We start from the raw sequence: 13,247 nt of genomic DNA, 5'->3' as shown, positions 1-13,247 counted from the left end.
TCCTGGGACCTATAAAAAGAAGGTCCCACACATGATTCGGTCTGTTGCTTCCTGACTCCGGCCTAGGCTGTTGCTTCCTGACTCCGGCCTAGGCTGTTGCATCCTGACTCCGGCCTCCGACTCCAGCCTCCAGATCCTGTCTTTCATCACCGGCCGTTGAGCATCAGCCATCTATCAGTAAGTGCCAAAACAACGATCGCTACGTGACCCAGGCATTGCTTATACTCTTGCCGACTTTAATAACCAGAAGTTGCAGACCAAGAACGGGACGAAGGCCTTGCCCCCCTGACCTTGCCTGTTCCTTTCTAGATAAGTATTTAGTCGTTTAATAGTAGGAATAAGTATTAGTCTTTTAGCATGTGCATGAGTATTTATTATATTTGTTATAATAAACACTAATTGTTTATTGCAGCAGGGTAGCATGGTGGTTAGCATAAATGCTTCACAGCTCCAGGGTCCCAGGTTCGATTCCCGGCTGGGTCACTGTCTGTGTGGAGTCTGCACGTCCTCCCCCTGTGTGCGTGGGTTTCCTCCAGGTGCTCCGGTTTCCTCCCACAGTCCAAAGATGTGCGTGTTAGGTGGATTGGCCGTGCTAAATTGCCCGTAGTGTCCTAATAAAAGTAAGGTTAAGAGGGGGGGGGTTGTTGGGTTACGGGTATGGGGTGGATACGTGGGTTTGAGTAGGGTGATCATGGCTCGGCACAACATTGAGGGCCGAAGGGCCTGTTCTGTGCTGTACTGTTCTATGTTCTATGTTTGGACTTACTGATCGGTGTTTAGATTTATTGCTTTGAACTTGACCTTGATAACTTGTGACGGTGTCTCTTACGGCACCTGGCAACTCCAGAGCATAGATACAGAGCCAAACCAGTGTTAAGCACATGTCCTTTATTGGAGGCGTGTTAATCACACTAACAGTAGAACGAGCAACATTTAGTGGCAGACTCTGGACGGGACGCGATTAGAGTGGCACCCCCACTCCGTTAGAACCCCAGAAATTTGAATTAGAAATCTGATTGGAAAAAAGGAAAAAAAATCACAAGTGGTCAAGGTGTTCAAACCAATAACGATAATTCGGAAGTGTGTTTTGTACATGCGTAAGTAACAGGGTTGTAAGGTTGACCTGAGAGATTTTTTGTTGCGACGAACTGTCGGGAATTTTTAAGCGGAACATAGCGAAAGCCTTACCCGTCTTTTAAAACATTACTTCAACACCCCTTGTTCCAAATTAAGACAGAAGGAGGAAATGGCCATGCAGGCAATGGAACGCCTCATGAACCCAGAGCAGTTCTTGGTCGCAGCGACCAGCAGTAGCAGAGTAGGTCAGTGTCCCGTGTGGGAGCTGGAACTCCGCAAGTATCTGAAAGGAAAGGGATGGCCCCTTTGGAATGAGTTCTGTATGAATGAGGAGACAGGTCCCGGGAGTATAGGACATACTTGGTGGGAGAACCTCTCTCAAATTCATAAGAAAAATCCGAGTAAAGCACGCAAGCCGATGGCAATCGTGTCCTGTTTGGCACAATTGCGAGGCACTGAGGAGGTCGTTCGGACGCTCCGAACAGCGTTAGAAGAGAGGAATAGAATGAGTAAAGTGGATGTCAGGGACATCGAGGAGGAAAACTTAGAACTGAGAGGGAAGCAGGCAGAGAAGGGTAGAGAGGTGGATGATGCCAAGAGGGCACATCAGTCGTGTCTAGCCCATCTGAGCAGTTCCCAGACCCAATACGAAAAAGCCTATCAAGATGTGCAACGTGCAGTCCTGATAAGAGAGGAATCGGAAAAGCAGGTAGAGGCATTGCAGAGGCAATGCTCTGACCTGAAGGCAGCTTTAAGAGCACTCCATGCTGCCACTACTGAGCAAAGACAGAGCACAGTAGACCATGCAAAATGCAGGAAGCAGATTGCGGAGCTGCAATCGCTGCTTTCAGTGCAGAATGGGTTCCAAAGCACCTTTGGAACACAGTTAGATAAGGAGAATGCCCCAGACTGGCAGGAACTGAGTGAGACAGCGCAGCGCTATGTTCAAGTAACATGTGCGCCAGCAGAAAAGGAAAGCACCCCAACCCCCCACAGATCAGATAGCATCCGCACCTATGAACCCAGTCACCACCCAAAGAAAGGCAACCACAGACGGCGCACCCAATATCACCTACACCACCCCCTTAACTAACACAACTCAGGGACGCGTGTGAGAAAATCACTCCGTTTCTCCCCACTGCAGACCCCCACCAATTTTTCGCAAATGTTAAACAGCAGGCTACCATGTACGGCCTGGACGATAGAGAGCAGGTTAAGCTCACGGTTCTGAGCTTAGACCCATCCATAGTAGCAGCCCTCCCCGACCCACACAACGTTGGAGGAGGCACACTAGAGGAAATGCACACCTCCATTTTAGATGCAATAGGATATAACAGAGGAGACCCAGTTGAAGGACTAACTAAATGCAGACAAAAGAGAACAGAGCATCCCACAGCATTTGCAGGAAGGCTGTGGGTCCATTTCACTGCAGTTTTTGGCGAATTAAACCGAGCGCATTTGAACTGTGACAACATGGTTAAATGGACGCGCACCATAATCTCCCATGCCACAGATGCAGGACAGAGTGTTTGCAATAGTTACGACCCCTCAGAGGAGACCCATAACGAGAAATGGGTTCTGAAAAGATTGTCCCGCGCTTGGGAACAATCGGTTCAGGGCAAAATTAAAATAAAGACCCCAGATGAAGCTCAGGCTGCAGCGGACATTCAGGCAGTGAGAGCGCACCAAAACCCCGCATGGGTAAACGAAGGGAAGAACAGCCCTCCACAGAAGTCGCAGGAATGCTACAACTGTGGTCAGTTAGGACATTTTGCTAAGGAATGCAATGCACCCCAAAGATCACAGAGAGGCCAGCAGACAGGCACTCTGAACAGAAATAGAGCGAAGCCTATTCACAGTATAGGAATACAGTCAGGACAGACCAATGTGGACGAAACGGACTGACGGTGTTCGGGCTCCCCCACTTGGGTCTGTGACACCCTCTGGGACCAATCCGGGAGACCGGTAGTCACAGCAAAGGATCGAGGGAAGCCCATAGAGTTACTTTGGGACACAGGAGGGTCCCGCACCACAATTAATTCCACCACCACGGCACAGGCAGACACGTGGCCGACCACATCCACCATTACACTCAGCGGTTTTACAGGACACTCACAGCCCCCGTAGCAATTCAGCTAGGGATCATCTCCACCAGACACCCCGTTGTATTAGTTAATCTACCCCGTACAGCAGAACACATACTGGGTATAGATTTCATGAATGCCCATAGCCTGTCGTTCGATCCAGTAAACCAGTGTGTGGCGAATGGCAAAATCAGACCGAGCACCCGCTACTCTCACAGTAGGAGAGTATAAGAAGATTAGCGCAGTAGGCGACTATTGTTTCGACCCGACCACGCTTAGCACGGACAAACAGGTTAGGACAGTTTTGAATAAACACAGGACAGCATTTGCCAGTCACCGGCATGACTGCGGCAGAATGACGGGACAAGTTCAAGTTACCGGACCTGACCCCCGACCACAGAAACAGTACCGATTTCCCCTAGAAGCAGAGGGAGAAATAGGAAAAGTAATAGATAGCTTATTGGAGCAAGGTGTACTTAGGACAGTAGCCTCGACCAATAATGCACCTATTTGGCCAGTGAGAAAGCCCGACGGATCATGGCGTCTGACCATCGATTATCGGGAGCTCAACAAAGTAACCCCAGCAGTAGCCCCCACGGGAGCAACAAGTCCCGAGACCATGCTCAAACAGGGACTCCACTCAAAATTCTTCACGGTTTTGGACATTAGCAATGGCTTCTGGTCAATCCCATTGGCAAAGGCGTGCCAGTACAAATTTGCCTTCACTTTTAAAGGACAGCAGTGTACGTGGACATGCCTCCCACAAGGATTCCACAATTCACCCTCCATTTTCCACCGACAGCTGGCAAATGGTTTAGCAAAATATTCCCGCCCCGAATGTCTGGTACAGTATGTGGACGACCTATTACTGTAGACAGACACAAAGGCAGAGCACATTACGCTTCTGCCGAGCTCCTGGAACTTTTAACCTCGATCGGATGCAAAGTTAACCCCAGAAAGGCCCAGATATTAGAAAACAAAGTGATGTATTTGGGTACAGTCATCACGCACGGCAAACGCGAGATCGAATTCAAAAGGATTGATTCGATTGTCAAATTGCCCCTTCCCCAGAATGTTTCAGCCCTCCGGTCGTTTTTAGGACTGGTTGGTTACTGTCGGAACCATATCGATGGTTTCGCGACAAAGGCAGCCCCGCTCTCAGACCGCCTAAAGAAAGGAGCCCCATGGGAATGGCTTCCGCAGCATACAGAGGCTGTGGAAGATTTAAAGAAAGCCCTTAGCGCAGCACCCACGCTACAAGTCCCAGACCAACTCTCCCCCTATGCAATAGAGGTAGCGAGCACAGATCTGACCCTCTCGGCCGTGCTACTCCAGGAACGGCACGAGCAGCTAAGACCAGTGGCTTATGCCTCCAGACTTTTAGACCCCGTAGAGCAAGGATTTTCAGCCTGCGAGAGGCACCTCCTAGCAGTTTTTTGGGCAGTTCAGTACTTCGCATACATTACCGGACTCAATCCCATCACCATTTTGACCGAGCACACCCCCATACAGTTACTTCTAGACGGTCGACTGAAGGACGGTTCAGTTAGCCAGATTAGAGCAGCTAGATGGACGTTACTTTTACAAGGGCGGGACATCACAGTTAAACGGACCACGACACACACATTTTTAGCCGTCAACCTCCAATATCCAGGACAGCCCCATGAATGCGAAATTGTAGCACCCCTACACAACACAGGACCCTTCATAGCAAAGACACCCCCCAGAAAGATAGGGAATTCAAGCCAGAGCCCCCAGCACACAGACACGTGTGCCCCACTGAAAATATATGTGGACGGTTCATCCACAGTTTTAGATGGAGAACACATCACTGGATGCGGAATCTATGTTGAGGATGCGCAGGGTCGCGCATTAGAAGAAATCTCTTTAAAATTACCAGGACACTTAGGCACGCAGGCAGCAGAGCTCGCGGCCATCGCATACACAGTGGACCACCCAGATTCATTTCCCAGCCCGGCAGATATATATTCGGACAGTTTGTATGTCTGTAACAGTTTAACAGATTTTCTACCCCTGTGGAGGACACAAGGTTTTGTCTCCGCAGACGGGAAGCCCCTTCCATCAGCCCCATTACTCCGCCATATCTTAGACAAGGCAAAGGATAGGACGTATGGCATAATCAAAGTTAGAAGTCACCATAGGTCATCCCCCCCCGGAAATGTAAAAGCCGACGCATTGGCAAAAGCAGGTTCCAGGCGAGGACACTCTTGGACACCCCCAGCTAGCGCACCAGCTAGTGCCCCTGTGAGTGCAGTTCAGGTCTCACAGACGAAAATTAAAGATTTAGTTGAGGCACAGAAACAGGATAGAGATCTCAGGGAGATTTTTAAAGGAAATTTTGTGCACCAATACGATAAATTCAGACACGCTTTGACCACACATGAGGGTGTGATCATTAAGGATAAACTTTGTGGTTCCGGAACAGGATAGGAATCAGATGATTGCCTTGTTCCATGACAGTCATGGACACCAAGGGATCGGCCCGACCACAAGGCACATCAGGCAACTCTGTTGGTGGCCAAATTTAAGAAACGATGTGACCCATTACATCGAGAATTGCCTAATTTGTGCACAAAATAACCCGGAGAGGTACTCGGAAAAAGGCACAACTTAGACATACTCGACCAGTTAATGGCCCCTGGACTAACCTCCAGATCGATTTTATAGCACCATTGCCCCCTTGTAGGAATGGCTATAAATATGTTCTGGTCGTTATAGACATCTTTACCAAATGGGTAGAGGCATTCCCCTCACGAACCAATACAGCTAAGAAAGCTGCAAAGATCCTGACCCACCACATCTTCACGAGATGGGGTCTCCCGAGAAATATAGAGTCAGATCAGGGATCTCACTTCACAGGACGGGTCATGCAGAATGTCCTGACAATATTTGGCATTAAACAAAATTTCCACAATTGCGTATCACCCCCAGTCAAGCGGGATAGTCGAACGCATGAATCGGACCCTAAAATCGACCCTTAGGAAAATGGTTCAGGAGAACAATTCAACATGGGATTCAGTACTCCCATTCGCACTCATGTTCATCCGCAACACGGTTTCATCATCCACAGGATTCACCCCACACACACTCATGACCGGACGCCCTATGAAAGGTACAGAATTCCTTTTGGGACGGACATGACTAGCCCCGAAGTGACGGCCCTCACACAGGAGAAGGCAGTCAAAGACCTAGTTGAGACTGTGAGGTCTGCACAGTTAGCAGCCGCAGTAAAATTGGGAAAGAGATGAAAACAAAGCACAGCTTGCTTTAATAAGAATGTACACCCCACAGAATTTCAGGTTGGACAACAGGTAATGTTATCTGTTTATAACCCCAGCAGCTTTTTGGCACCTAAATCTTCCGGCCCGTATTCAATTTCGGACAAAATTAGCCCCTCCGTTTACAGAATAAAATACCCCAACGGTAAGACTGCGTGGTTTCATATTAACCAACTGAAGGCATATGGAACACAGTCTAACCACACACACCATGTCCTGCTAGACGCAGCAGAACATCTCGCCCCGCCCACTAGAGACGCATTCTCACCATCCCCCTCACAGACCAGTTCCTCATTGGACTCGCCCACGACTCCGCCCACTGACTTCAGACCACGCCCCGAAATGCCCACAAGCTGCCACAGCAGAGACAGCGACACTGACTCTGACAATGAGGACAGCCACAGCACCCCACCCTACAGCTCCCACTTCAGCGACTACGACCCCGACTCCAGTGACCCCATGGAGGTCACCTACGTTAAACACCCAGACCCGACACCGACAATGTCCCTTCAAACTTAGATACCACACTTTGGCACAGGGACAATTCATGGAGACTTGTCGGCAATGATGAGAGTGACCCCCGGTCACATAACGCACAGATCGCATGCCTGATCCATACAAGAGTGTGGGATCCGGGAGAAGAGAAAGACGTGATGTCTGACTCCCGATACGGCAACCCCTTTGTGACCCTGTTCACAGAGAGAGAGAGAGAGGAGAAGTGAGGTGTCCAGGTGATGTAAAAGAGGATCCGCTTGAGGAAAGCGATATCCTTTCTGATGGAACCTGCACGTATGTTTTGTTTGTTTGTGTTTGTTTTTAATAATATTAAGGGTTTGATTGGAGATCAAATCACTTTGTTGTTTGTTAAAGGTTTGATTGGAGGTTGGCCATCTTCTTTTCAGCTGAAAAGCTTGTGACCGCCTCGCACACACGTTAGTTTGTCCGCAGATACCTCTGAGAACTTCAGTTAAGTATCCTCTGGTGAACCGACAAAGTTCACGACTTATCTGTTTTCAGATGTTGGAGCATCTTGGCTCCTCCCTTGTTTTTCAGGTGCCCCTCTATTCTGTGAATAGAGGCTGCAATCCCACGATGAATACATTCATACCCGTTCATTTCAGGTTGCTCAGGCAGTGGAGAAATGGCATTGAGGATCCGCCCTGTCTGAGAACCCCTTCAGTCAGCCAAGCTCGGGTACGGCACAGCACGCCTTACCCGGGGATCCCATACAAATCTTACCCGTAGCGGCCCATACGCAACTCATTCGACCGTTTCGTTCAAAATTTGGTTTCATTTTTCTTTAGGTAGCCCTTCGGCAGCCATCCCACATGCTATTTACATCCAGGAACATTCTGATGGTAAATCGCAAAGCCTGCGAGATGGCTTGCAGTAGAAAAGTTGTTAGGTGTATATCTGCTCCTAAATTCGCATTTGAAAAAAAAAATGAGGTGAGTCACAGGGTGTGACTTGGCCATTCATTTAAGGGTCAATTGGAATGAGAGGACAGATACACTAACAGTACAGATATTAAACTGTGTATTGACAGATACTGTGCTTGATCCCATAGTTTTCGAACAGTCGAAGGAGGGTTCACGGCAAAGATCGGCCATACAAAGGAAGAGAAGGAAGAGAACAAAGAAGACCATGATGGAAACCTACCTATTTATTTTAAATATTGTTGTATTTTTGCATGTTGAAGCAAATCATGTTTCCCCCACGACCCCGCCGTTAATGTTTCCCACACACCGACTTCTCCGTGCTCAGCACTGATCAGTGAGGTTCAGACCTGGTGCACGAAATTCATGACCTGGTACTCGATGTCGTATGTGATTGAATCACTGTTAGTGATTGCAATTCTCTGCATCATAGTACAGACCCTCAGGTTGAGGAAATGGAAAAGGAGAGCCTCCCGTTCCTGCCCCTCAACCATTTACGGAGTTCAATCCCCTATTTTCGGTTTTCACCAATCCCCCCAACCCCTTGATGCATAGGAAATGTATTTATAGCCATATGTAAATAAAAATGAGACACTGATGTATTATATGGTTCTGAACTCGACTGCCGAGTCAGAAAGCGACATGTACTGTGGTGTGAATGGATAAGACTTTAGAATGTGATGAAATGTTTAAAGTAAGATGAGAGTAGGAATTGTGATAGGTAGAGGTTCCCGAATATTGGTAATGCATGTCCCCTTTGACATAGCGCCAAGTAGAAAATGTGAGTTAAAATTTTCTTGCCATAGTTAAGGATAGAGTAGACGCCCAGGAACTTGCTAAGGTCAGGGAACCAAAAAAGGAACCCAAAGGAAATCGAAGTAACATAGAAGAACCATACATAGGTGATCCTTCACAATTTCTCGTGAGGATCACAAGGAGGGAATGTAGCCCTCTAAGATGGACACCAGTCTACAAAATGGAGAACCGCAAAGAATACAGGGAAAACAGCCTAAGTAAGGACACACAGCTTGCAGAAGCATTTAGCATTTTTGCACGTACAAAACCGGTTTCAAGGCAGTTGCAGAAACTCAGCCAAAGGTGCAAATAGGAAAGCGATCTGCATACTAATGAGGTGATACCGGCCCAGTCCCAGATACAATAAAAACATTTTAAGTATCAATCGATACTTTTCTATAGCTACCCAGCCAGGATGGCGCCAGAGAAACCAGAACAATGACCCCTAGGAACCGCCCCAGCCATCGAGAAACGACCCCAGGATAGGGGAGTTCAAAACGTATCGATCGGGAAAGACCCAATCGATGAGGGAACCGCCCCAAGGGGGCCTGGACCTCCTGGGACCTATAAAAAGAAGGTCCCACACATGATTCGGTCTGTTGCTTCCTGACTCCGGCCTAGGCTGTTGCTTCCTGACTCCGGCCTAGGCTGTTGCATCCTGACTCCGGCCTCTGACTCCAGCCTCCAGATCCTGTCTTTCATCACCGGCCGTTGAGCATCAGCCATCTATCAGTAAGTGCCAAAACAACGATCGCTACGTGACCCAGGCATTGCTTATACTCTTGCCGACTTTAATAACCAGAAGTTGCAGACCAAGAACGGGACGAAGGCCTTGCCCCCCTGACCTTGCCTGTTCCTTTCTAGATAAGTATTTAGTCGTTTAATAGTAGGAATAAGTATTAGTCTTTTAGCGTGTGCATGAGTATTTATTACATTTGTTATAATAAACACTAATTGTTTGGACTTACTGATCGGTGTTTAGATTTATTGCTTTGAACTTGACTTTGATAACTTGTGACGGTGTCTCTTACGGCACCTGGCGACTCCAGAGCATAGATACAGATACAGAGCCAAACCAGTGTTAAGCACATGTCCTTTATTGGAGGCGTGTTAATCACACTAACAGTAGAACAAACGTTAAAGCGCGTGGGATTGGGGAAATGTATTGAGGTGGATAGAAAACTGGTTGGCAGAGAGGAAACAAAGAGTTGGGATTTATAGGTCCTTTGTAAATTGGCAGGCAGTAACCAGTGGGGTACCACAGGAATCGGTGCTGGGACCCCAGCTATTCACAGTAGATTGGATTTGTTTATTGTCACTTGTACTGAGGTACAGTGAAAAGTATTTTTCTGCGAGCAGCTCAACAGATCATTAAGTACATGGGAAGAAAAGGGAATAAAAGAAAATACATAATAGGGCAACACAAGGTATACAATGTAACTACATAAGCACCGGCACTGCCATTGCTTTCTAAATGAGGGTCATTTAGGAGTCTGGTAACAGCGGAGAAGAAGTTGTTTTTGAGTCTGTTGGTGCGTGTTCTCAGACTTCTGCATCTCCTGCCCGATGGAAGAAGTTGGAAGAGTAAGTAAGCCGGGTGGGAGGGGGTCTTTGATTATGCTGCCCACTTTCCCCAGGCAGCTGGAGGTGTAGATGGACTAGATGGATGGGAGGCAGGTTCGAGTGATGGAATTGATGGTATATATTAATGATTTGGATGAGGGAACAAAATGTAACATATCAAAGTTTGCAGATGGTACCAAATTAGGTGGGAGGGTGAATTGTGACGAGGATGTAGGGATCCTACAGCAAGATCTGGACAAGTAGGAGAGTGGGCAAACCAATGGCAGATGCAGTATAATTTGGATAAGTGTGAGGTTATTAATTTTGGAAGCAAAAACAGGAAGACAGATTACTACCTGAATGGTTGTAAATTGGGAGATGGGAGTGTGCAGCAGGACCTGGGTGTCCTTGTGCACCATTCACTGAAGGTAAGCATGCAGGTGCAGCAGGCGGTAAAGAAGGCGAATGGTATGTTGGCCTTTGTTGCAAGAGGTTTTGAGTATAGAAGCAGGGATGTGTTGCTGCAATTGTATAGTGCCTTGGTGAGGCCACACCTGGAGTACCTGCAGTTTTGGTCTCTTTCTCTGAGGAAGGATGTTCTTGCTCTCAAGGGAGTGCAGCAAAGGTTTATCAGACTGATTCCAAGGATGGCGGGACTGTCATATGAGAAGAGAATGACGAGGTTGGGATTGTTCTCGCTGGAGTTCAGAAGAATGAGGGGGGGGGGATCTCAGAGAGACTTATAAAATTCTAACAGGACTAGACAGGTAGATGAAGAGAAGATGTTACCAATGATGGGTGTGTCCAGAACCAGGGTTCACAGCCTGAGGATTCGGGGTAAACCATTTCGTACAGAGATGAGGAGATATTTCTTCACACAAAGAGTGGTGAGCCTGCGGAATTCATTACCACAGGAAGTAGTTGATGCTAACACTTTGAATATATTCAAGAGGTGGCTGGATATAGCACTTGGGGAGAATGGGATCAAAGGCTATGGGGAGAAAGCAGGATTAGGCTATTGAGTTGGATGATCAGCCATGATCGTGATGAATGGCGGAGCAGGCTTAAAGTGCCAAAAGGCCTCCTCCTATCTTCTATGTATCTATGAATGTGGGCGCCCAACTGCTGGCCAAAATGTTGTCATCTAAGATTGAAGATTGTGTTCCGGACGTTGGACCATATGGGGTTTGTCAATGGAAGGCAGTTGGTGGCCAATGTAAGAAGGCTATTAAATGTGATTATGATGTCCCCGGAGGTAGGGAGGTGGAGGTAGTGGTCGCAATGGACGCAGAGAAGGCCTTTGATCGAGTAGAATGGGATTATCTGTGGGAGGTACTAGGACGGTTCGGATTTGGGCGGGGCTTTATTGACTGGGTCAGGTTGCTGTCTCAGGCACCTGTGGCGAGCGTACGGACGAATAGGATAACATCGGACTATTTTAGGCTGCATCGGGGGACGAGACAGGGTTGCCCCCTCTCCCCACTGCTGTTTGCGTTAGCCATAAAGCCGCTGGCAATTGCACTGAGAGCCTCAAGGGGCTGGTCCGGGGGTGGGTGGAACACAGAGTCTCGCTTTACGCAGATGACCTGCTCCTGTATGTATCGGACCCAGCAGAGGGGTTGGAAGAAATCATGAGGATTCTGGGGGATTTTGGCTGGTTTTCGGGGAGAAAAGTGAGATGTGTGCGGTCCAGGCGAGGGGACAGGAGAGGCGACTGGAGCAGCTGCCATTTAGAGTGGTGGGGGAAGCTTTCGGTATCTAGGCATCCCAAGTGGCGCGGGAATAGGTACGGCTGCACAAACGAAATCTTGCCCGACTAGTAGACCAAATGGAGGATGATTTTCGGAGGTGGGACACGCTCCCGTTGTCACTAGCTGGGAGAGTGCAGATGGTCCTGCCGAGATTCCTGTTTGTGTTTGTGTCGCCCCATCTTTATTCTGCGGTCCTTTTTTAAACGGGTCAACAAAGTGATCACTGGCTTTGTATGGGCGGGCAAGACCCCGCAAGTAAAGAAAGGGATGCTTGAGCGGAGCTGGGGAGAGGGCGGGCTGGTGCTGCCAGACTTCAGTAACTACTATTGGGCGGTGAATTTAGCCATGATCAGGAAGTGGGTGGTGGTGGTGGGATGGTTGGCATGGGAGCGTATGGAGGCAGCTTCATGTAAGGGCATCAGTTTCGGGGCGTTGATAACAGCGCCTCTGCCATTCCCGCCGGCACGGTACTCCACCAGCCCCGTGGTGGTGGTGACCCTGAGAGTCTGGGGGCAATGGAGGAGGCATGTGAGAGCAGAGGGAGCATCGGTTTGGTCTCCAATCTGTAATAATCACCGGTTTGCCCCGGGAAGAATGGCTTGGGGGTTTCGGAGATGACCGAGGGCAGGAATTGAGAGGGTGGGGGATATGTTTCTGGAAGGGAGCTTTCCTAGCTTGGTGAGCTGGAGAATAAATTTGGATTGGTGAGGGGAAACAAATTCAGGTAGCTGCAGGTGCAGGACTTCCTACGCAGGCAGGTTTCAACCTTCCTGCTCCTACCACCAAGGGCGATACAGGGCAGGGTAGTTTCCAGAGGGTGGGTGGGAGAAGTGAGTGTCTCTGACATTTACAAGGAACTTATGGGGTCAGAGGCGATGCAGACGAAGGATCTGAAGCACAAGTGGGAAGAGGAGTTGGGAGGAGAGATAGAGGATGGTCTATGGACAGGCGCGTTGAGTAGAGTCAACGTGTCCACAACTAGTGCCAGGCCCAGCCTGATAGAGTTCAAGGTCATTCTCTGGGCTCACATGACAATGGCCCGGATAAGCAGGTTCTTTGGGGTAGAAGATAGGTGTGCAAAGTGTGCGGGAAGGCCAGCGAACCATATCCACATGTTCTGGACAGGTCCAAAGCCTAGGGGATTCTGGCAGGGGTTTGCAGATGTTAAAAACAAGGGAGCACAGAGTCCAGACGTGGCGATTTTCGTGGTGTCGGAAGATCCAGGAGGAGAGAGGCAGACGT

The 13,247-nt window shown here is 48.6% G+C and overlaps 1 protein-coding gene across 5 annotated transcripts in view; it reads left to right on the top strand.

Annotated features, from left to right (window-relative positions):
• Positions 1-13,247, top strand: part of LOC119971186 (telomeric repeat-binding factor 2-like) — a 62,851-nt gene that overhangs the window by 38,162 nt on the left and 11,442 nt on the right. The window contains exon 9 of one of the 5 annotated variants that reach the window (XM_038806392.1): positions 8,028-8,308. The exons of 3 other annotated variants lie outside the window; for them this stretch is intronic. In XM_038806392.1, coding sequence (XP_038662320.1) covers positions 8,028-8,230 — 203 coding nt within the window. In that variant the 3' untranslated portion in view covers positions 8,231-8,308. Of the gene's footprint in view, positions 1-8,027; positions 8,309-13,247 lie in introns of those variants that run through there. One more of the 5 variants, XM_038806390.1, reaches the window with a different exon arrangement.

The sequence above is a fragment of the Scyliorhinus canicula genome, chromosome 9 (assembly GCF_902713615.1).
Source record: "Scyliorhinus canicula chromosome 9, sScyCan1.1, whole genome shotgun sequence".
Taxonomy (NCBI): domain Eukaryota; kingdom Metazoa; phylum Chordata; class Chondrichthyes; order Carcharhiniformes; family Scyliorhinidae; genus Scyliorhinus; species Scyliorhinus canicula.
This window is presented reverse-complemented; position numbering and strand designations above follow the sequence as displayed.